The 25338-nt window shown below is 48.0% G+C and overlaps 1 protein-coding gene across 1 annotated transcript; it reads right to left on the bottom strand.

Annotated features, from left to right (window-relative positions):
* Window positions 1-233: 233 nt before the first annotated feature.
* On the bottom strand, window positions 234-18732 carry LOC144175256 (sodium- and chloride-dependent glycine transporter 2-like). Its single transcript, XM_077704351.1, has 14 exons — window positions 18630-18732; window positions 14772-14903; window positions 13985-14160; window positions 13739-13896; window positions 12191-12332; window positions 9031-9165; window positions 6623-6726; window positions 5966-6090; window positions 4771-4871; window positions 4335-4463; window positions 3267-3366; window positions 1930-2030; window positions 1177-1335; window positions 234-394 (listed from the first exon to the last, which is right to left on the bottom strand). Exons 1-14 carry the CDS (start codon window positions 18730-18732, stop codon window positions 290-292), a joined length of 1770 nt encoding a protein of 589 aa, XP_077560477.1. The 3' UTR covers window positions 234-289.
* Between the last annotated feature and the right edge of the window lie 6606 nt (window positions 18733-25338).

Here is a 25338-nt window from a genome sequence, read left to right as displayed (position 1 = left end):
ATACACACTAATCAATCAAGGCAGTGCTAAAATTTTTTGGCACACATTGCAAAAATAGTTTCAGTTATAACTAAGAGGGGAGAAACATTCCTACAGTAAACAATATACACTATACGTAGGATATAATATACAATATATAATAACAAAACAATATACAATCGACAAAGGATTAATAATAAGCAGAGTTCATCCACTTGATCTGCAAATATCGTCTGCGTGGGTGACGTGGCAGTTCCTTATTTAAAGACGCGCATTTCATTACGGAATGCGGGAGGCTGTACAGAGACCGTCAGAGACGATGCCGTACTGTCGCCAGCGGTGGTGGGTCCGAACTGGACATGGCGTTCAACTGCAGTTCCGTCGCGGATGCCGGGATGAGACATCGGTCCAGTTTCTGTGGTCATTAAAGAGAACAGGACGCTCTCTGGAGAAACAAACAAATGAACAAGCAAAAAAACGAAAGTAACACAAATCTCTTTATGCTTGTCACATGCGAACGTGCTAGGATTCCGTGCCTGGCACGGGACTTTTATTTCTTTTCTGAAAAAGAGGGGGGAACTATTTTATTGTTTGTGTGAGAGGGGGTACACAAAGAAAATAAGTGCTAGTAAAATGGACGCACGTAAACTGAAAGCGCCATACAATTGCATTTTTGTGACCTGTTAAGCGTTAAATCCGCTAGCTGTGTCTTGCGTTGTGGAGTAGGAAAAGAACCAGTGAATTCTCTGTAAAGCCCCGAAAGCAGTTAGCGCGGATATTAGATGATAAGACTAATTTGCGGCAGTACTGCGGCCGCCTGACCCCGTATATAGCCTCTTGCCCCTGTACAATGTTTGGAACTCTGACGGAAGCATGTTTACAGACACAACAGGGGTACAATGCATCTCGGGGACATTTGAAACCGTAAAATCTGAAATCCCAGGGTTTAAATTTCCGCAAGTGTCACTCTTCCAACACCCTGCAAAGGAAGTGAAATGTTGAAAAGTAAAATACAACACGAAAATATCTATCCACGCTAGGGAAATGACTATAAAATAAAAAAAAACGGCATTCTACTGCAAATGTCGAGTGCATTCACCTCTCAAAACACGAGCGTAACATAACTCAACTGGGACAACCATAAGGCCCGCACACCCCTGTCCCCTGTCCCCAGAGAGTCCGTAAGAGGGCACTCACGGCTTGGTTCTTGATGGCCTCCAGCACTGCCCAGAGGGGCACCTGGAGGGCGCCCGCGATGATGAGGCTCCAGCCGACGTAGCACATGTGCACCGGATATGCCACGGGCCCGATTCGGAGAGAACTGCAGCCGGACAGCATGTTCGTCACCAGGGTTCCCTGTGTACATGGCACACGCGGAGGGCATAGCGAATCCTCAGCGAGCACTCTTAGCCGTACTGCGTGCTTTGCTTGTATGCAAACACGACAGTGTTTTAGTCCCGGATCCACAGACATTTCGCTGACGCCATATCCGTCACGGAAGTGACGCCAGTACAATGAAGCAAGCGGCCTGTAAAGGGTGCACCCCTGCACACAGGGTCTTCTTGCGGGGAAGCAACCTTCAGTACTAAAAAGTACGTTATACTTGGGGTTGTTCGCTTTCGGGTTTTATATTTTAACACGAAAGTGTTTTATGCCGGTTTAAACTAAAATTTCACTGACGTCATATCCGTCACGGAAATGACGCCCGTAAACCTTTGCCGAAGCGACCCGCCAGCAGGGCGTCGTTCGCCAAACACACCCACAAGACAGCGGCCGACCCGCAAATCATGCTAAGCTTCAGATTTCGCTGCGCATTTCGCTTTCGTGTTCTACTGATTCCAATGACAGAGGAATCGACCACAGTTTTTTTTTTATTTATCCCGTCTTGGAATTGTCGTCGCAGTTTTTTCTATCCTAGGTGAAATTTTAAGCAATATGTTCTTAACTCACGGCCAGCACGGTGGGGATGAGGACGCACCAGGCGGCCTCGAGCTTGACGGCCGACAGATCACCGTGCATCAGCAACACGTCCAGCTTCAGGTGCTCCAGCCCTGCATCGGTAGAAAGCTTCGCTTATAACGCTGTCATCAAACGTTGTGGCCTATACGAATGGGCAGGCGCTGTGAATCCCGGCACTATGCAACCGAGAATACCTGCCTAATCACTTTAGTTCGCTTTCTCCTCATAATTGTTTCAAATTTTAGAATTATTGTCAACATTTGCTCCACCATAAACTGTAGCTTATTAACAGTGTCTGTTTAAAACGAATGTAACGTCATGTTGCCAAATTAAAAGAAGAGAAAGAAGAAAGAAATAAAAAAGGCATGGGCTAAAGCTAGCTAAAGAAGATAGTGATTACGTATGAAATTTCAAGTAATTTCATTTAGTGGCGCTAAAAAATCTAGAATTCAATTATGCCATCAAACATAGGGCAGCAACTAGAAAACTAAAGAGAGAAGAGATCTAACGTACTATTTAAAGATGAGAAACTAATGCACTATTCAGTCAAGTTCAGCCAAGGTTAGTATGAACCAAATAACAGTTCAGTGCGGTTTGCTCTTCAAATAGAAGTAACATTTTCGCACTGTTTTGTGTGGGTGAATCGGAGATGGCACGCCTTCTTCGGACTCAAACTGTGAATCGTGCTCATTGTACCATAAAAAAAGAATAGGTGTATAAAACTTGCAATAAGAAAACGTACGAACAGTGCCTGCTACCGCAACCGAACGAAACCCGTAAAGCTGGTTGCAAACAACGAGCAAAGAATCAGATAAGATCGTTCTCTTGCGGTGGTTCTATTGCTTTTGAATTTCACAGGTCGGTGTAATAACAGAATGAACAATAACACAAATATCATTTCACCTCGTATTTAAAGGAAAAAAGTGCAGTTATGGAGAAGATACTTATAGTAGGCACAGGCAAAAGAAACTTGGAAGTGAATTTTTCCTCCCACGTTTTATTTTTGAGCGTACATTCCCGTTCAACTTTCGAGGCAGTTTGAGGAGAGTGTGTGTGAATACACACACACACACAATCTGCACCCCTCTTATGCGATTTTCGTCTGCGCTTGCTGCCGAAGCACTGCAGTTTCAACGGATTTCAGTTCGACAAAGAATATTTAGTTCTTATGATTGGGGCAACTGAGGGAAGCGCAGTTCTCCAACATCTTAATTTCTTAGAAATTTAAGGCATATGCACCTTTTGATTATTTTGTCGCTTCGGTAATTCTCCTGAGAGCCACCAGAAGGCGCTAAGAATATTTTCTCGCATGCAAATGATTTTCGCACCGTATATCCACATAATGGCCAGCAGCTCGAAGAGGGCCACGTAGGTGAGCAGGAAACCGACCACCTGGCTGTCCACTAGCTGCACCAGGTACAGGCCACCCTGCGGCAAGCGCGGGAAAGGCGCATCTTGCTCAGTCGGAAGTTGCTTGCACTAACAGGCGCGAGCGTTCTGCAGGAGGAGTCAGTCGCATAACATTATTACGTTCAATGATTACAAATCTGTATCACTCACTCACTCACTCACTCACTCACTCACTCACTCACCCACTCACTCACTCACTCACCCACTCACCCACTCACTCACTCACTCACTCACTCACTCACCCACTCACTCACTCACTCACTCACTCACTCACTCACTCACTCACTCACTCACTCACTCACTCACTCACTCACTCACTCACTCACTCACTCACTCACTCACTCACTCACTCACTCACTCACTCACTCACTCACTGTCCTTTCGGCAATTAGCGGACGTTAACGCGGAAACACCAACTCGGTGAGTCCCGCCCTTCTCCCCCACAGAGCACGCTGTGAGTGAGTGAGTGAGTGTGAGAGGGAAAGAGGTTCCCAGCCTGCACCACATATGTATCGCAGGGAAAGAAAAGGAAGAGGAGGGGGTAGAAATATGGGTTGAGGTAGTGGTAGAAAGGTGGTTGGGGCAGGAAAAGGCTGGGGTAATGGGGAAGAGAAGATAGATCTACACCATCGACCACCGCCCAGGAACGGGCAAAGCTATCAGCGGGTTTTTTTTTTTTCAAGAAAAATTTTTGTTAGAAACGAAAAAAAATCTGAAAACTCTACAAGTATTAAAATAAAAATAACAAACACTAAACGTTAAGAACACTTTGTTCTAAAAATTGATCTTCACTGTCGACTTGGATGCTTAGTAGACGTCTTGTCTTGTTTGTTCTTGTTCTTGAACTTTACTTGATTCTTTGATTCTTTGATCTTGGCTTGTTGATCTTGTTCTTCATGATTTGTTCGTGACCTGACTTGACCGGGGATATTGATCTGTTACGCCTGATGGTTTGTGATTATGTGTCGAATGGCAGCGTACCGTACCCCAGTGACGAAGGGAAGCCCCAGGAGGAAGCCGAGGACGCAGTAGAGCATTAAGAAGGGCCGCCGATTCCGTTGCACCGCGAGCAAGCAGTCGCCCCAGTGGGTCAGCACGACGTCCGCCAGGGAGATCTGCGCACAGGAACGTGCGAAAGTATGCCCTCTTAGAGCCGCTGGTGCAAAAGCGCAGTCGATCACGGCATTAGACGTCTACTTCCTCCTCAGCGTATGCATTCACCTAAACCCACAACAAGTGATATTTGTGTTTTCAAATTACACAGGCCCCGGTGGAGAGAAGTGCTAAATATTACGGTCATACTGATGAGACCTTTGTGACCCTAAAGGGGTGTTTCTGTAATAAAATGGATCACCTCTCGCACCTGTCAAGTTTGGCTACAATAGGAAATATTTCGCCACGTACATTGGACAGCCCCCTCACCTGCGAATTCGTGCCGGCAATGATGACGAGAACGAAGAAGAGGACGGAGAAGACCCAGTGCACAGAGTACTTGCTCATCGCCACAAAGATCACGCTCTGGCCTGCGTTGCGTACCGTAAAAGAAAACGAAGAAACTAAATTGCCTTTTTCACGATGAGATGTCCCGATAAACAAGTCGCATACATTACGCACAAGTAAATGATCTTCTGATAACTTTAGTGTCCCGTATAATTGCTAACATGCCTGCTATACTTGAAGCGTAACTGCGACTAATTTGTGACATACCGCGTAAAAGCTCACCTACGATCGCCGGAAATGATTTCTCGAAAGCCTTTTATTGGCCTTTGCACTGCATTCTAGCACTGGCCACTCAGCGCAAAAGATTAGCCTTACGCTTTGTGTCGGGTACTGTATTGTTTTGCATTTGTTCAACAAAGTTGACCACGGCTGTCAGCCGCGTGCCATAACCCCAGTTAACAAAAACATAGGAGATAATTGCAAACAATGTGACCCCAGCCTTTCTTAACGCGATAAAAACGTTATGGTGGCAATGTAACCCATGAACAATAGAAAGGGGACATTTTTTTTCGAAGCCCCACGTTTGGTTAAAGAAATACCAATAACGCACCCGAGTACTAAAGAGTGCCTATGGTTCATTCCAGCGATCCCCCGGCAACTTACGCACCATCATCCACACGACAAAGTGCGTGACGTCAGGAGTATTATCGAACTACATTAGCCATCTTTCCTGCGCCTGTGCACTTGCGTACCTGTGAGCACATCTTTTACCGTCCATGTGCTCTGATACATTTCATAGCGCAGGCACGGCCGCTCGATGGAAACAAGGTCTTGTTTCCATCGAGCAGCCGTGGCGCAGGCGACAGCACATTGCGTCTACGTCTAGTACGAACAGTTTCACAGCCGAGCATATTTTCCGTCTGACATGCAAGTCTGAGCGGAGTGGCAGGGCAAATGTGCATGCAAAAAATACGCCCGAGAGCATCGAGCGGCCGTGGCTCAGGTAGCTAAGGCCCGGCCCCCTCGATGGCGCAGTGGCGGCACACAAGCGCTCTGGTACTGCAACCAGCCGACGCGCGAGCCTCAAAACCCGCTCTGCTGAAGCTTTGCGATCTGTTGCATGCATGGCGCACAAATATATGTGCCCTACGTGTGCTGAGCACGTGCCATAGAATACCTCCGTGCACAATGTTCTGGACGGGAATGTTGAGGTTCAGCGCCATCCTGCCCAGCGACGAGAACACGATGGTGGCGTACATCAGGCTGGCTGCCACGGCCATAAGGGTGACCAGGAACACCACCCTGCAACGAGGTGTGTTCGGCCCGTTACTCTGAGCTACCGAGGTCTTAAAAGGTTCGACCTAATTGCAGTGAGTTCATCATACATGTGGGACACGGCCCACCATCGTGACTCCCGCAGTTAACATTAAGTTTATTCAAGCCATCCTGACGTATATCCACCACTGTCCACTTGACTGCAACCATGCTTGGTAAGGGCATTTGCTGAAGGATTCCCAGAAACCTCCGCCAACCTGCTTTCTTAGTTTCTGGCGTCAGAAAACTGTCGTGCGAAAAATTAATGACAGAAGTCGCGTTTGTGCATTTATCCCTAGCCCGCCCTAGAGTCATTGGTGGTGATCTGTCAAACGTTGGACATAGACTAGCGTAATCCTTGCCTCCGGCCTATGTTAGACAGCTTGTTGCAGTTTTAAAAAAAGAGGTTTACTCTGATGCGCGAACAATATATGGGTAAATGAGTTTATTTCTTGCGGCCACAGTTCGTCGTCCCGAATGCCACATTCAAGTGATGCCGTGACCGTGTGTACGGGGTTACCTGTGCACGTTCTCGAAGTAACGGCAGAAGCTGCCGAAGGTGACCACTGGCCCGTAGGCGATGCCTAAGGTGAACAGCGTCTGCTCAACAGCGCGTGTCCAGACCTGCGTAACCAAGAAACGTTTGCTGATGGTGCAATTCCTTCATCATGGACAAGGAAGGAGGGAAGGAGGAATTGGCCGAGCAATCTGCTGCGCACTCCAATCCTATTGTTGTAGGTACAGCTCGGCAAATTGTTCGAGTTTGTATATTACAGAAACAATCCACCAGAATCAGGCCTCCTTTCTTGAGTGTTTAGGCAGCTTGCGGTCGCTAAAGTCCAAAAGCTAATGGGTAGGTAACGAGTCGGCCTTCGTGATGGTTTAGTGCAGTGTGTTTATTCTAAAATCTATAAGATGCTGGTCAGATTTTTTTACTGCCAACACCAAAATGTACATAATTATCAACTCGCGAGAAAACGCCGTATTTTTTGCGAATTTTGTGTTTGCTCACAATCTTCCTGCATGGGGATTCACTAGAAATCTGTCAAACTTGGCTGGCATCATTATTCGGAATCACATTTACATGATTTATCCAGGTTGAGAAATACTCTCATGGAGTCCATTGCAGTGGCAAAACGAATTCGTTCGCCTTGTTATGGATCAGCTGGTTTTATTGTGGAAGCATAAATGGTCCATTGATCGAGCAGCCGGCGTCGGTGGTGTCTGAGGCAGCGAAACGGCTCCGAAACTAAAACGCGACTGCGGAGCATTCTACAGTACGTGCTTCGCGTTAATAGAACTGTTGTGAATCGCCCATCCCGACCCTGTCACCACTCTTTGGTCTGGGCCCTCTCACCGCAGCCACCACTGTTGCGACTGGCCAACCGAGCGCAGTCACCGGTGTAGCGACGTTGCCTTGCTCCGTCCGCTATCGACGCGGCGCAGAGCAGAGCGATGAAGTTCTCGAGCCGACGAAAAGTTGAAGCAACATTTATATACAGTATGTACAAGGGTAACAAAACCGTGACATGGCTCGCACAAAGGCGGCAGCATGCCTCCCTTCGGTGCCTCCAAAATGTGCCGCGCTCGCTGTGCTTCCGGGAGGGTACGTTTTATAACCCCCTGGAGTCTGTTGCAGCCCCGAGAAGTTTGAATCGCTCCAATCGGGACTCTCGCTGGCCGAAGTTTGAAACCCGACGAATGGAGGCGAATCGGTTGCGTCAGCCGAGCTGCCAGGACGGGGAAAGAGAGGGCGACACAGCGGCACTCTCTCCAGGCATGTTGTTCCGCGTCTGCTGCCGGATGCTCGCCCCATGCATGATTCAGCCGAGCCGCCACGACGGGAAAAGGAGAGGCGACTCTGCGCCGATGCAAGTTTGGGCCTGTCGGCCGCGGGCGGTTTGGTCGAGGCACGAATCGGCCACGCTGCCGGCGCGTCACCCCGTGCAGCGAATTTGGGCTGGGCGCTCTGGCACAACAGAACACCAGAAAAAGACCGCACTGCTATAGGTAACGCCTGGGCATCCGCAGGATTACGTGGAAAGTGGAAAGTGCGGCCGGCAGCGACACATCATCAAGCGTGGCAACGCTTCCCTTACCCAGCGGCGCAACTGTCAACCAGGGAGACAGGCTGCTCTTCCTGGCAATAAAATTATCAGCGATATCATTCAGGTTATTCCGCTTTACAGCGAACATGCTACCATTGAAACCCTAAAATTAACCCGCAACGATTTAATTGCAATACTCGAAAACATAGGCCACCGCAAAACTTGAAAGCTTCACTCAGAATGCAAGATTACAAGGAGCACTCAGTGGCGTTCAGTTAGACATACTGTATGGTTCTGCGTTCACATCTCAGAAATATGTGTCGTCAGATATTTTCTTTCATTCGAACCAGTCGAGTAAGGTCGCAAAATTTTGTGGAATTTGAGCCTGACATGTGAATTTGTCCCTCGGGTAAAATCAAACATGAAAACAATGTTACGAAATATTTTCTAAGTGAATCTTCGTGAACGGTGATTACTTTTTTTTTGCGTATGTGTGCCTGTGTTCTATTGTAAATTTGAATGTATTTACTGTAACTTGTCTCATGCACGTTGTAGGATGTAGTATTGTGAAGTGTATTTTGTGATGTATGTGATGTAGCATGTAAGTTCTAGAATGTAGTGTAATGATGTATTCTTTTTGTATCGGCTATGCATTTCTTCTTTACGCTTGACATGGCGGTTGTTATGTCAGATGTTTACCCCACCCCTGTAACAGCCCAATCAGCCAACAGTACCTGGAAATAAATAAATAAATAATAAATAAGGTAGCGGCTTGGTCCTAGGTTTCTATTTTTTTATCCCGCAGTACGATCTTTTACAACATTCTGTTACGGAGAGCCGGGTTCTGTACTTATGTCGCACGAGAGGGGAGTTAACGCACGGTGATGTCGAGCAGCCGCCTCCAGCGTGGTGCAAGCATGAACCAGATTCCGATAGCAGAGCCTTCTTTCCACAAGGTTTCCACCATGAGCAGAACGGTAATTCCGACCGGCAGCAACGTCAGCATTGACAGCCGCTGAGAAAGAAAGAAAGGAAGGACGGAAGGACGAAAGGAAGGAAGGAAGGAAGGAAGGAAGGAAGGAAGGAAGAAGGAAGGAAGGAAGGAAGGAAGGAAGGAAGGAAGGAAGGAAGGAAGGAAGGAAGGAAGGAAGGAAGGAAAACTTAATTACATCACAAAACTTCAACACTTCATTACGCACTGACGATGCTTTCAAGCAGCAATAACGCGGAGGCGTCGGGCTGATGAAACACCTCTTCAACGCACCGCTCGCTTGGAAATTATTTGCGTAGTGTTGCATCACCGTGTTCGAAACAGCACAGAAGATAAACGCGAGGGTCCCTGTACCATTGGTCATGAATACATATGTGGTTATGCGTCATAACTGCACACGTCATTTATATTGGCCTTACTCGCAATGAATTCTCCGAAATCATCTTAGTTCATAGCATTCATATATAACTCCCTACAGGCTCGTTCGTATTTGGAGCTTGCGACAATTACGAATCCCACAGCTGTTCCATGTGGTATACGGGGGCCCGATAGGAAGAGCGTGAATGGAATCCCCATTTCCTTCCTTCCCTCGTGGGCTCCTCTCCACCCCTAGATGCCCTGATCTTCCTAAAGCCCGTCCATATACTCCAAACTATAGGGCAATCTCTCCTCTGTCTTCATTTTCCAAAGTCTTCGAAAAGGTATTGCATCGATACCTTTTATAAGCTATGCATCCACTAATTCATTCCGACCAACACGGCTTCATGCCCGGAAGGTCGGTAGATTCAAATCTTGCCTGTTTTCTAAACGACATCGGCCCTCCAGTACTGTCTCGCCAACAGGTCGATACAGTATATTTTGACTGTAGAAAGGCCTTCGACATTGTTAATCACGATCTACTACTTCGCAAATTGTCCGCATACGGTCTTTCCCTTGAGTTCTGCCAGTGGTTCGGCAGCTACTTAAAAGGCAGGTCCAATTGTGTTAGTTACAAAGGCGCTACTTCCCTGTCCTTCCCGATGACCTCAGGGGTACGTACCTCAAGGCTCGACACTGGGCCCTCTCCTTTTTAACATTTTTGTTAATTACATACACCCCGCTATTAAGCACTGTTCGCTCTCCCAGTATGCCGATGATATGAAGCTCTATCGCACTATTTCTTCACCTTACGATCGTGTACTGCTGCAAAATGACATCAACGCAGTTTCTGCATGGTGTGACTGCAACTATTTAAAACTTAACCTCTCGAAAACCATCGTAATATCATACACTCGCAAGTCTTCCCCACTCACTTTTACGTACTTGCTGCTCGGTGAACCTGTAAAACGCGCTACCGTAGTGCGCGATTTGGGTGTAATGATGGATGCGAAACTGCTTTTTAACGCGCATGTGAACTATCTGACCAACTCCTGTCTCCGTACGCTTGGCGTAATTTCCCGCGCGACCAGGGATTTCACCGACCGATCATGCTTTGTTTCACTGTATCGCGCTCTCATTTTGCCCAAGATCGACTTTGCTAGTGCAATTTGGAATTGTTTAAGCCCTTCGTCCTCCCTTCGACTAGAAAGGATTCAGAAGCGCTTTACTAGAACGGTATTCACCATTCACCTATGAGCCGATATGAGCACGGTGGGCTTCTGAAGATCTTGAATTTAGATGAGCTATCAGCGAGGCGCTCCAGGCGCGACCTGGCTTTTCTGTTTAATTGTATTCACTCGAAGTTCGACTTCCCTTGCCTCGTAAGCTCTGTCCATCTGCGAGTGCCAAGCAGACCACTACGGCCGCATGGATGCTTTGATGTAGACAGATCAATGAGTGTGGCACCAGCCAGCCGGTGCCAGCTCACCTATAACTAGTCTGTTTCTATCTCCTATAGGCGTTTTTTGCAGCGATTTGGTACTGTTTAAGCGCTCTCTGAAATGTATGATATTTTGAATACGCATGCTGTGGAGAGATCGCTCCTGCACTTCTCTCCCTGCTCTCGTGTTTCCTCACATACAGCGCTACCTTGCCCAGGTTCGTACGTGTTCTCCTGTGCATACTCCAGACACGTCCTCCGAGCCTTTACCGTTCAAAAATGTTTGTGTCTCCTTAGATAACACAACACTTTTGTATATATCTATCTGCACTTCCACATTTGCCAATTTTTGATTTACACGCTGCCCATATTTGTACTGTTTGTATTCCTTGTACCCATGCATCTATGTATGTTGCCTGTTCGTATTCTTTGTACCTATGTGTGCGGTGCATCACCCGAGAAGGCCCTGTGCTGTTGGTGAGCACTTCAAATAAATAAATCACGGGCAGAGGCGGCGGACGAGAGCAGTATGGAGGGGCTTTAGATCTTCCGGCGGTCGCTGCCCTCTCACAGTGTTGCCGATTTCATAGACGGGGCTTTTAGTAAACACTTGCCCGTAAAATTGAGGACAATATCAGGCGCTTAAGTGGACTGTGTACGCAGACGTGTGCTTCGAAGATATATCTCGAGCTCTTCAGCAGCAACGTCTGGCAGCGCGTGTTCAGGTCAAAGCTTGAGCAGAAAAGGCAGCCTTTTGATGGTAAACGAATTTCATTGAGAATTTTTTCCATGGCAATTCAGAAAATAGATAAATGCAAAGCGTCTGCTTTACGCCACAGAGGCAACTCCAGATGGACACCAATTCAAAGGAAAATCATAGCGCTTGCGTAGGCTTTTGAATAAATTAATGAATGGATGTCAGACAGTTGCGCAGCTAGCAGAACATAAATATATAACGGGAGCTGGCCTATATTTGGGGCACTGTTGCAAACTAAGCATCAGATCGAGAGACGCGAAAATATAAGAAAATGGCGAGGTAAATTTCGTCGGAAAAGGTAGGCAGAGAAATGGGAGCGCCTCGATTATCCTGGCAGAGGCGAGCGGACGGTTGCGCGGCACGCGGAAATTCACACCGTTCCTGCGCTTGGGAACTTCGCTTAGATCACCGCAGAGTACACAGGTTGGAGGTAAATCATTGCATTGGCTTCCATGATTCGCCGCAACAAAACAACCCTGGCAGTAGTCGCATACCGGTCCCGTGGTGCGCAGTCCAGACACGAGGCACATGAAGAGGAGGACCCACATGAGGGCCAGGCAGAGCGCCAACTCGAACTGCACACCGCCCACGCTCCACGACTGCCGGTGGTGCGGCGACATTCCCACCGACGTGTGGCTGCGCGGGGGAGTAGAAAAGACCGCGACCCATTCCAGTCTGTGAAAGTGGAAGAGGTGACACAGAAAACATTTGTCCCGGCTGGACGCGGTTAAACCCAGCTTGACGGGCCAGAGCGCGCAGTGGAGCGCACACAACTGCATGCACCAGAAGACAAAACAGACGCTGCTCGACGCAGTCGCCAGTGTAGGGGCGAAAGCGCAGTGAACTTGTATGCATCCAGCGCCTCCCCAGTCTAAAACCACAACAGGAATACCGCAAAAACCTAACAAGAATTCCTGTCGTACGACAAAAAACTTTTACTACAAAGCCATCTGTTGTTACGACACACATTTCTGTCGAAACAACACAGTCAATTTTCTCAACGACAAACATTTCTGTAGTCACAACATAACTGCCATTTACGGTATACTCTTCACAATGGGCAATAACATTTAAACCATGTGCACCTACTGATGAAACATCAGGATCACGACAATACAGGAATTCGGCGCGACGGGGCATCAACATCACGAAAGGAATACCACATACGACAGAGCATCACAATCACGACATGACAAGTATACGACAAGACGACAGTACGACAAGCGAGAACGCAACAAACTAAAGAAATTTTTCTTATTTTTTTTTCGACTTTGTATCATTTTTCTGACCGCACGCGCACCTTATCTCCATCTCCACACGCCTTTCATTGGAACAAACAAGCGATTAGGCGCTTTCACTGCGCAACCGCGCGATGCACTGGCTTGACCTTGGCGGAGTTTGAAGGTCAGATAGACGCTACGAGAAATTAGGCGTTTCTGGGTTCGATGTAAAATAATAAGCGTCGCTTGAAAAGCGCCAAATGTATATTACACACTAAATGCCAGCTTAGCTGCGTAACTGCAAGGCTCCCGTTTGCGCATGCACTTATAAACTGCAGAACGCCGAACGCATTCCGCGGAACATAGCCTTAATTACACGCCGGCACCTGTTCCTCGGCTTTGACATTGCTGCAGGTACTGTTAACAGTTTGGAGATTTGCGGCTTTGTCACCATTGACTAGCCACAAATACTTGGAGTGGGAAAGCGGTTAAACTTTGAAGAAAGAAACGCGGACAGAAAGAACGACGACACAAGGCGTTAGCGCAACTATCCTGTGTATGATACCTGTGTAGATTGTCCCATATTAGGGCAGTAAGACGTATACAGGTCGAGGACGCACGCATGATAGTGTACTGCTATAAGATGGAAAAGAATACGCTTCATCAAACTGTTGGCAGCAGAAAGTGATTGGAATGTGTGTATTTCCGATTCGCGATTATATCAACCCACAAAGATGCGCACAGCTAGTGTACCGCCATGTTCATAAGCAACGCCGCCATTTTTCTTACTAATTCTAGAAGGCCTCCCAGGAGAGAACTTACAAGAAGTGCTCGCTCATGCTCTCGGTGACGTTGACGCAATCCATAACAACATCGTCGTATCTGAAGGGCCTCAGATAGTGCGGTTGGTGTGACCGGTTGTGGGGTCCCCGTCGGGCCGATTGGTGCGTAGTTCTTCGGTCTACGACGCCACACACACGCTGCGTCGGATACATACTCGGCTCACTTCAACACACTCAGCTACCACTGCGATGCAACGCGAAATTTCACGGGATAATTCCCTCGTACCTTGTCAATCTTGTAGCAAGTCTCCAGCTGATGTTCCCAGAAGCCGTAGCAGCCGGACAGAGGGGTCAGCTTGAAGTCGGTGAATGCCAGCAGCAGCTGAAGCAGCGACTGAGCTAGCATTGCGTGCATGTAGGCGCTCACCAGGAGGCTTACCAAGCCCGTGCACACCTCCACGCCTGTGTCAGCCGTACAACGTACAACATTCGCAGCGTTTATAACGTAGACGCTCGTGTACAGGCTTCAAGGGCAGCCTGCTGCTGCGAGTGAGGCTCTTCCGATGTAAACAGGAATTTGGTTTTTGCAGATATCGGGAGTAACGACTACAGGCGACAGAACACGAGTACGAGAAACGCGTTATGACAGTGAACATCTCCAGAGCATGCAAGACACGTTGTACCGGTAGTCTAGGTTTTATGTTACCTCAAGCATGCCGGAAATTTCCTTGGCACTAACTTTGGGTTTGTGCGCTCTCTCTGTTTTAAACTTCATGTAGTGTCCCGGCCTCTGTAATGCCTTACTGGCGCTGTTGATATATATATATATATATATATATATATATATATATATAAATAAAAAAGCAGTGCTGACATGTATAAACCGTGCTACCTTTGATAATATCTTGGAAACGTTTTACCAACACATACGTCATGTTCATGCTTTTTGTTAAGAGCATGAACGTCTTCAAACGTCTTCAAACAAGCGACGACAAAAAAAAAAAACGACGCCAGAAAGTCCGTCAATGTTGGCCAACATATGCTGAGCGTATACAAGAAACAGCGCATCTTGCCTCTGGCGAGGGGAACGCATCGCGTGACGGCTCCCGGCCCGAAGCGCGTGTACTGGCCAAGGATGATCTCGAGGTAGAAGAGCGGGTAGCCCACCACCAACAGCATCACCGTGTAGGCCATCAGGAAGGAGCCTGGGGCGGGGGAACAGGGCGTAGGCATTAACTCTCACCTGTGGTTCACGAACACCGTGCACGAGATAAAACACGCCACTTTTCAAGCACAGCGAATACTAGAAAAGTACCGCACGGGGAGGGCAATCTTATGGCACGTAGGCGATCCACCCTATCGCAGACGCCAAGAGCAGGAAACAGACCTAAACCTTCCGCAACGATCCCACACCAAGGCGCTGCCCCTTCCCAAAAACATGCATCCGAACATCCACGCAGAAAGAAGAAAGGCCCGGGTCACTTTTCTTCAAAGTAAATTCGAACATCACGATAATACCGTGTACGTCGATGCAGCGAAGTATGATGACGAAACGGCGGCATTAGTGGTGCCCACCCGTGAAGGGGACATCATTGACTTCATCAACATGCGAAACACCACCACAAAGCACGCGTAGACTGGAGTCCTCCTTCTCGAGATTCGCTGGGGAGAACGAAACGGCCGCGGCCTCAACATCATTACCGATTCTCAAGAGGCCGTGGGAATGCTAGTGGCAGGAAGAATACGACTTGCACTTCGAAGGGTACTTCCGGAATCCCTCGAGATAGCTCAAAACATTAAATGGACCACTGGACACGAGGGACTGCCGTGTAACGAGGCGACAAACAGGCGAGCGTGCGAATTCCCTCACCACCCCTCTGTGACCGGCGCCTTACGATACCCTAGCACCACTACGTACGGTGAACACATACTAAATGCCAGAAAAGAGCGGGCTACGTATCCAATCCCATACCGTGAACTAACGGCAACCGAGGCCCAGATGCTACGTAATATTCAAACAAATACCTTCTTGAATAAATCTTGCTGGGCGAAGATTTTCCGACAACGGCATCCCGACTACACAGACGACTGCAGGCTATGCGGAGAGACTGCTACCCTCTTCCATGCCACGTGGGCCTGCCCACATGTCTGGGCAGGGGCCGAACACCAAAAGGACCCGCCACTGACTTCACGAGAATCAGGGAGGGCCGCCCTCGTCAGCCCCGACTTACAGATCCAAAAGGACCTAATCAGCCGGGCGAATACGGGAGCAGAAGCCACTGGAGACCTGGACAAAGGGTTCCACCTGTGATTCTCCCAGCTTTTTCTCCCCTTCCAACTTTCCACCATCTTTACTTCAGTAAAGTTTATTCAGTCAGTCAGTCAGTGCTAGTGTTCGCACTTTGCTTCTGGACGGACTTCAGCCGTATTTTTGTTAGGGTTCATAATAGCCGTTCCCTAAAACGTAAGCTATGACTCGACAAACATGTTAATGTAAGTGACCGTGCCTCTTATGTCAGTTGGTCAGTGTTGTGTCAGACAAGTCCAACACGTCCGACGGCTGTGTTAGGTAGTGGCAGCCGGCAAAGTGCCGCACTTACTGCTTCGGTGTTTACGTGTTCTTTTGTAACTTTAATGATTCACCCCACAATTCTTACAGCTACAAAAATAATGTGCCCTAAGTTTAAGCGCAAATAGCTCGTCTGACAAGCTTGTAAGCCCTGCCTAAGTTGCGTTTGCTTTTGCCGGCTCCAGCTGCTCGCACAGCGGGTATCATACACACTAAACTTTTTTACACCCTTTTGGGCCGAAAAGGGTGTAAAAATCTTGTCCCATGGCTAACACCCTTGAAAGGTGTTTTGGCAAAAAAAGGGTGTATGGATGAAAAAAGGGTGATGAGCTCAACACCTTTAAAAAAGGGTGTTGAGGATGCTCAACACCCTAAAAAAAGGGTGTGGAGTCTCACACCCTTTTTTTTTAGGTGATGGCATGCGCAGAGGCAACGTCAAACGGCGGAGCGCGCAGCATTCAACACAAACAGCCAATACGTACAAGTTACAGTTGGAACACGGGATGCAAGCGGTACAGGGAGTGCATACTTACTTAGCAATACATGTGCTGTTCTTGCTTTTATACCCAGCAGAGGAAAGCCCCCAGATGGAGTCGGTGGGCTTGTCGCAAAAAACTGATATTTTAGCGCTAATTTTGGAAGTATGGATTTTACTACGAGAATATAAAAATCAACACGTGGATTTGCAAAAACTTTTTAATTACGCGGTAGTTTTTCTGATCCGTAACTTAAAGAATTTTATTAAATATCATACAAATCTTCCCTACCACCTCAACACCCTTCAAAAAGGGTGTTCATTATTTCAACACCCTTTTTCCCAGAAGGATGTAAAGCTACAAATTAGGGTGTTCGAAACTAAGAACCAGGGCGTAAAGAAAAAAAGGGTGTGAGAAAAGACCGCCAACGAAGAAAAAAGGTGGAGAGACCTCCAATTTTCGAGGCATTTTGTACCTGTTTACACGGGTGGACTGAACATCATTTTCTACAAGCGGGCGGGGGTTGTGCCTCACGATGTTTACAGCAATATGAATTGGCATAATTTATTACCAGTGAAGCTCTTTAAGCTTCAGGAGGTAGTTTCGGCAACATTAGCAAAAACATACAAAGAAAAAACTGGGGCGCCTGTAAAGGGTGCACCACCGCAGATAGGGTAATATGACAGTGAAGTCGGCTTTCGAGCTTGTTAGAGTGTGAGCACAAGGGGCGTATGCGTATCCGCACCTCTTACTGTACCATTTCAAAGGTACTAGTCTTTTTTGGATTCTAAAAGGTAAAAAAATTCGGGCAGCTTGCAATAGTGGTGCAAGACTGGAGAAACAGCAACGCTGGGGGCCGACCTACCTTGTTTCCCTCTTGGATCTCCTGAAAATGGGGAGGGGGGGGGGAGGCGGGCACACTGGAACAGACTTGTAAAATCTGGTTAAATTTGGCCTCATCCCTGAGCGGTCATCCTGGCTTAGCAAGAACAGTGTAAACCTTAGCAAACATAACAAAACCTAGCAACACCGGAAGAAACTAGGTCGACCCCCAGCTCCGCTGTTCTTTTTTTGCAACTGAACACCTATTTCACACCGTTTCAACAACCTACAGAAAGCCAAGCGTGTTGCAGTTCGTAAACATCCTTTTCGCCACACGACTACAGTCTTCTTAATTTTGAAGGTTCAAATTGGTGTTTCACGTGCCAAAGCTAAACTTGGGGCATGAAGTGCACCCAATAAGGAAACGAGCGATCATTGCATAAGATCAATTATTTTTTTTGTTGCGTTTGGAAATTTCTTGCGAGTAGAGGAGTATATGAGGGGATTTCTTCTTCTTTACAGTGCTATTATGCATCCGAACATGGCCTTATTCAATGAACAGCTGACCACCTTTTCCACACCCTTTCAACACCCTAAGAAAAACCAAGGGTGTTGAAGTTGATCAACACCCTTATTTTCAAACAAAAAGGGCGTAGAGCTAGAAAAAGGGTGTTGAGACTCAAGAAAAAGGGTGTAAAGCCCTCCCAACACCCTTTTTCCACCTATGCTACGCCCTTTTTGGCTAAAAGGGTGTAAAAACGTTTAGTGTGTATGTTCTGTTGCGGGAAATGAGCTGGTGGGTAGCATGGCCATTCACTTTTTGTATGGCCCCTTTAAGCCTGGTAGATCTGAAAATTCTGCTTTCAAACGTTTTTGGGCCCTGTCAGGAAAAGCGCTTCGCTTCGAAGTGCTTTAAGTGATGTCATTTCATTTGGGATAGATAGCATTTGCTTGCCGAAAATCGGTCTGTCCCTTTAAGCTGTCCCCCGCCTGTTTCGGTGGTAATTGGACTATTTTTTTTATTTTATAGGAGCGTGAAGGAAGGCTAGAATTGAGTGCAGCACCTCCCCCGTTCTCGTACAGGACCTTGGGGAAGCGCCAGATGTTGGCCATTCCGATGACGATGCCGGCACAAGACAGGATCAGCTGCAACTCGGTGGCCCACATGCGGCGCTCGGGAAGCTCCGGCAGGGTGTGTACCTGAGACCGGCACCAATCAAGATTACCGACATTGCCTTTGCAAGACAACTTGCAACTTCAAGCTTATTTGCGATATTAGGCAGAATATACAATTTCGTTCGACGCAAAACATCCCAGCCTTCACTGAGGAATTAATGCTTAAGGGATTCAAATTACCCGCTTGCTCAGTGCCGTCTAAATGGCTTCGTGAGAGACTCGGAGGACCAGTCAAAACCGCCAAGTCGTGAGAAAGTTGATAACGTGTACCAAAAGCAGTGAACCTAGCCGGGCTTTTTCCGTATTGAAGAGACCCTGCAATCACTTAAATCTTAAGCTCTTGAATCATTTAAGATTTAGAAAAAAAGTTGAACAAAGTGTTGCAGGGCCCCTTTAATGAAGCTGGGCCGTGTGGCGGCGTAGCCACGCGCTTCGTTTCCGTTTCAGGCACTGGAGGGTGACTGAGCCCTCAGAGCTCACTGATCAGAGAAAACGGGGCTTTCTAAATGCTGAGTCTGTTTCAAGAGCCACCTAGAGATGGCGCAGCGTCCTCGTCACTCATTGCATTCGCCTTCCCGTGCGTTTGTGCGCTTATTAGTAACCTTTCGCTGTTTTGGATTTCAGCAACTGTGTGCATGAAGTATAAGCCCATATAACTAATTTATTTCCATTTATTTGCTCCACATCGACCAAACAGTAGCCTTACGACGCGTCAGTAGTGCGGGAAAGTTGGCGTTGAAATTGCCGCGAGCAGTCGTGTTTGTGTGCTGCTCTCACGGGTTTTTTAAATAAATATTTTTGTTGATGCCACCACCCCTTAAAAAAGCACCATTAATACTGCAGGATCATGTGAAACAATTACACTTGTGCGCACAAAACAAGCTTAAAAATGAAGCAATTCTATGACATCGGCTGCTTATATGAGCAGCTTATTTTATTTTCACACATTTCAATTGTATGCACTTCATTGGCCCTGCTGTCGATAGTGTTGGTGAAAACAGAAAAACGTTCGAATTTTGGATATGCACGTCCAATCGTGCTGAAAATGACGGTAACAAAAACAGCCTTTGAAAGTTGTTACTTTCAAAGGTGTTCTTTAATAGGAGCCATGCAGAGCGGAAATACTGTGTAATAATGAAGGAATGCGGTAGTTTTTCTCCGGTAATATTCGGTATCATTGCAATAATGAATATTAGGTCAATCGAAACTCAATCAATTGAACGTATACTCTGCCGTCACTGCTAAAATCAAGGCGCATCTTTTGATTCAGTCATGGGCGAAGCGATTTGCTCATTGCTGCGTTTTTCCCAACGGCCTTGTTACTTATTCTTTGCAACAGTTCAGCATTGAGATGAACCTGAGAGATTGCTGGAGCGCGACAGTTAGTCCCGTATTTTTTCCCGTGGTGAAAAAAAAATCTTCCACAAAAGAATACCGGCAGACAAGATGCTCACCATGTGTTCGGGGACATCTGCACCGATTGCTCTGCGCGTCTCCTTTCGAGGAGATCCCGTCGGTCCTTTCCGTGGTGCCTGGGAGATGTGGGCAAAATATAGTTTGGTGTTCGAGTTTGTGCAGCAACGGTACTTCTCTGTTTTATCACTTGCGAAAAGTTAAGCTTTTCAGCTATGACTGCTGCCCCTTCTATTGTAGCTAAAAATGAAATGTTTGCTATAATCGAGACATTTTTGCGCCTATGCAAGTAACAATTGAAGTATAGACGATCTACCTTCTACTTTAAAGTTACTCTCGCCACATCAACCCCGCCGGAAATTCGACATCTGGACTTCTGGCAATTTCTCACTGACGGGCAACAACTTCGCTTGTCAGCAAGACTGCGTCCTCTTGTTCCAGGCTCCCGAGGAGACCACATCGTCCATCCCTCTCATCAACTATCAAGACATAACGCAATATTACTGGTCCGACAGACTACCCGGAACTCTACCTCATATTACAATACAGTGCGAGCACAATCCCAAACTTCCTTTTCTCCGATCTCCTCTTCCCACCCCTGAGCAGTGGGAGAACCTGGTGACCAGCGGCCATCTGGACGTCCAGCAATTCCTGGCATCTAGAGCGAAGGCTTTCTGCTCACATCATGGTGTCCCGAACTAGGAAACCGCTCCCACTTCAGCAAGCTCAACAAACATTTCTATCTCTCTCTCTTCTCTTTACGAAATAAGCTAGATTTGCTACTTCAGGTGCGACGTTGTATGGAAGATTAGAAAATTTGGACGCAGTTTTTTGGCGCCGCAACGTGAGGGCTCTATCAAAGTAGTTAAGACAACATAAAATGTGCGAATAAAACCATAAAAACTAGCAAAGAACTCTGCACAAACTTCACTGCAACTATTAATTACGAAATTTTTGCGATTAACAGACGAGAACTAAAAAGGCGTGCGAGCGTATCTAACAACTGGCTTATTGTTACGGAAAACAGACTTATCTGTGCATTTCCTACCAGTTGTTAGATGCTCTCGCAATTGTAAGTGCTTGTTTCCGCTTGTTTGGAACAACAATTCTATCATGAATCAACTCCAACAATCATGTGATCGCTGCAACGACACGCCGATAGCCGTTCGTGGCTATAAATTGTGGGAATCGTGTAGAACCGCACCCGCGATCCCGAGGCGGCGCGCGTTTCGGGAGAGCCGCTTTCCGATGAAACCGGTCCGGCGCTCCACTGGTACGTCGGCGTCCCCCGAGAGATGGCACCACCGGTCCGTGCGGGACATAGGCGCACGGGAGGCGCGAACGTGTGCGCGCAGAAGACGGAGAGAGTCTAGCTGGAGGCCCGGTCGGGGCAAGATGCAGCGGAACGGCGCGGCGGTGACGGATACACGTATCTCAGGTGGAAAGTGTTGTTTGTCGCGCGCCGTGAGTGCCTGCCTCCCGTTCGCGGTCACGACCCGGACGGCGTTATTCGTGAAGCCTTGTGCTCGCATGCTTTGGGATTCCCCAAATAAACGGCTGTGCTTCGGCACCACTGTCTACTGTGTTCTCGTATCGGCGAACCTCGCTGGGCTGCCGTAGGCTCGGGAGCCCGCGTGGTTGATACGCCGGGACCTAGCGTGGTGGCCAACGCCGGAGTACTGGCTAGGTCGCCCCGAGGAACCCCCATATGTCCCACAAAGTGTACCAGCCATAGACAACAGATATTCATCTGAAACAATAACTTGTTTCTGGGCGAGTTGGTAGATACGTAACGAAAATGTTTAAGTTCTAAAAAGGCGAACACACGAAAGGCGAACGGACAAGTACTGCTATTGCATCGAAGTGCCATGAAATACATAGGATAGCAATCACCAGACGAGCCGTGCGCAGAACTTGACAAGACACATTGTCAGGCTAAGCACGGGAGGTATCAAGCGACTTTAATCCACATTCATTAAGATTAACGTGTCGTTGACACAATCAGTTACTTCTTTTATGTGGCATGCATCGCGAAGTTTATGAGTTGTTCGGTACGGGCTTCTAGGTAGAAACCGGGGCCAAGTAAGCCGCGAACTCTGGGAAAGAAAAATGAACAGAAAGTTTATTAAAAAACAACTTCGAGTAGTTCTTCAGCTGTGTGACACTTCAGGGCATGTTAAAAAAGCACACCTGTCGTAAAAGTAGCACGTAACCCTCAACAACGGTGTGCCACACGCACGCAATATCCCAGGTAAAGTTTCGGCACGCAGAAACTCAATTATGGTCAGCCTTACCAAGTAAGATTATTACATTAGGCAACGCTGAGCCGCGCCACCTCAAATGCGTTGCTCCTGATTTACGATTGATGCTTCCACCCCGTGCCGTTAATCGAACTCTTGGCGACAGAGGAGCTGGGTGCGTGGGCAGTTTCTCCCCGGGCTGTGAAGCCCGCTCTCCGCTTGTGCTAGCAGTCATTTTTATCTCAACGAACACAAAAGAGGAGACAACAGGAGAAAACGTTCAGCGATCAGCACTAAGCGATCAGCTGCAACTAGTCCAACGGTAGGCATTGTTGAACTAAGCCCGCAACCTTGGGTTACTGCTTACCTCGGCATGTTCGGTAGGCCGCACATCGGGCGTTTTAGAGCGGCTCTGTGGTGTCCGAGGAGACCTACGCGCCTCGCCGGCTGCAGCCTTCGTGTTTACTTTGTCCCCCTGCGAAAGATGACATAACGAGAGCTCCAGTGAAAGCCATGTCTTTACTTCGAAAACACGGCTCTTGGGGCCGCAGTACTAACATAAGGTTTAGTCGCTCTGCTCCATGTGCTGCCTAACAACATTCTCTATCTGTGGCATGCGCACAAAAATAAAAAAGAAACCCGAACTTCAGGGCTGGTAAGTTCACACAGCGAATGCCCCGGCGTGGCCAAAACACCGCTCTTCCTCCGAGCGTGAAAATTTTAACTGGGGCATGCTTCAAGGGTCGGTCCTATCTCCGACATTGTTTAACGTAGCCATGGTAGGACTATCCGAGAGGCTCGATAAGATAGAAGACCTGAGATGCACCATCTACACGGACGACCTCACTCTGTGGATCAACCGTGGTAGTGACGGGCACATTGAAGATATACTACAGCAAGCCATAGATGAAATTGAAAACTACCTAGAAGCTTTGGGACTCAAGTGCTCGGCCGAAAAATCCGAGGCACTGTTCCTCGTCCCCGAGTACAAGCGGAAAGCGAGCAGGAACAGCCACAACATAAGACTTAAAGTAGGAGGACAGCAAATCCCCGCGAGGGACAAGATCAGAGTACTGGGGCTTTATGTCCAGGGCACCGGCAGAAACACGGAGACCATACGTTGACTAGAGAATGCGGTGGAAAATGTTTGCAGAATGATGAAACGCATCTCAAACAAGCACGGGGGGATGAAGGAGCCCAACCTCCTCAGGGTGTTTCAGGCCTTCGGTATCAGTAGGATCCTTTTCGTAGCCCCCTACATGAGGCTGACAAAATCCGAGAAGAATAAGTTGGACATAATAATAAGAAAGGGAATCAGATGTGCGCTAGGTCTTCCCCCGAACACGTCAACGGCCAAGATTCTTAGTTTGGGCGTATCGAACACTTTAAATGAACTCATAGAGGCGTCAAACGCATCTCAACAGCAAAGAATGTTGGGCAGCAGGACGGGTCGCAAAATACCCGAACTAGCCAAAGATACACGCGATATACCAAAGTCGATCAGGGAGAAAATTAAGGTAACACCCACGCCCAGAAACATGCATTCCGCGTATCACGAAGCTAGACGAAAGAGCAGAGCCAAAGCCCTGCAAACCAGATACGGTGGAGAGACGGACGTCCTTTACACCGACGCAGCGGCATATCAGAGTAAAACCCCTTACGCAGCAGTAGCGGTTACTGAAAGCGGGGTCCCAGTCTCGTGTTGCACGTTACTGAGTAGGGACGCGACGGAGGCCGAGGAGGTAACCATTGCCTTAGCAATGACCTGGCCGGAAATTAGAACGATAGTGGGCGACTCTAAATCGGCCATCAGAAATTTCGACCGAGGGAGGATCTCCAGCGCCGCTTGGAGTATCCTCGCAAACGTAAAAAAACTTTACAACCGAAGAGGTAACGTTAGTGTGGACACCAGCTCATCGGGGACTCACTGGGAATGAGAAATCACATACGACCGCCCGAGATCTTACAGTCCGGGCGACCGCCGCCAGTGCCGCCTCTGCTGATGTCCAGTCGTTGACCTCAGCCTTGCATGCCGAACCTCCTTCCCAAATGACGGCGAACGAAGGGCCGAGTGACTACACTGAAACCACGCAATATTATAGAATGAAGGAGAAGATAGTACCTCCTGCGGATCTGCAGCTAAGTAGAAAAGAGGAGATTTACTGGAGACGTTTGCAGACGGGAGTTTTCCAGAACCCAGTCCTATCCTATATAGTAAGTGGCATCCCAAAGTCGTTGATTCAAGATTTAAGAAATGTAAGGGTCGAGTGGACCTCGTCCACATGGTGTGGACTTGTCCTTCGTACAAGAAACCGCACCGAAACGTAGCATCCTGGGAGGCACTACTCCTAAGCCGAACCTCCGAAGCCCAGCGCAAGATCATCGGTCTCGCCGTAGAAGCCTCCAAGTCCCAAGGGATACCGGCCGACTGATGGGGGGAGGGAGCACCTAACGCTCCCTTTTTGACTGGTGTGAAGTAAAGTTTTCACTGAATGACTGACTGACTCACTGTAGCGAAAGCTACAGTACGCTACCTCAGGAAGTCTCGCGGAGTGACCAGTTTTGACCTTGAGAGCTAGAGGCCAAATTACACTCCCTTTCGCAAGCGCCCGGATTGGAGCAGCGCCCGATGGCGGGGAGAGATAATCGAGAAGGGAACGGAGAAGGGAACGGAGAAGCGTGCGGGATCCGTGCCGCCACCAGGCGAAGGAAGGCGAGGACGCCGCCGCCGTAGCGATAAGTCAGCGTGACGAAGAAAGGCGACGTGCGCGCAGAGTCGTGTGCGATGGAGTAACATCCAGGAGTAACACGCTACTGTTGCGTCCAGCTTCGCAGCCTTCAAGTCTTACGCGTTAATGTGAGCTTCCTTCATTTTTTTTTTTCGCATCATTTCACGAGACATCAAGTGGTTGGTCTGTGCATTGAACACTGCAAACACTGTCCT

This window comes from Haemaphysalis longicornis, unplaced genomic scaffold, assembly GCF_048455015.1.
Source record: "Haemaphysalis longicornis isolate Haplotype H1 unplaced genomic scaffold, Haemaphysalis longicornis Haplotype H1 scaffold_3, whole genome shotgun sequence".
Classification (NCBI taxonomy): Eukaryota; Metazoa; Arthropoda; class Arachnida; order Ixodida; family Ixodidae; genus Haemaphysalis; species Haemaphysalis longicornis.
This window is presented reverse-complemented; position numbering and strand designations above follow the sequence as displayed.

Excerpts from the sequence above, each read along its gene's own strand:
- LOC144175256 (XM_077704351.1), bottom strand. The coding sequence starts at position 18,732 with ATGTGGGCCACCGAGTTGCAGCTGATCCTGTCTTGTGCCGGCATCGTC. Across the intron at positions 4,464-4,770 it reads TTGCCGGCACGAATTCGCAG|ATCTCCCTGGCGGACGTCGT; the intron begins GTGAGGGGGCTG and ends TCCTGTGCGCAG. Across the intron at positions 3,367-4,334 it reads GGCTTCCCTTCGTCACTGGG|GGTGGCCTGTACCTGGTGCA; the intron begins GTACGGTACGCT and ends CGCTTGCCGCAG.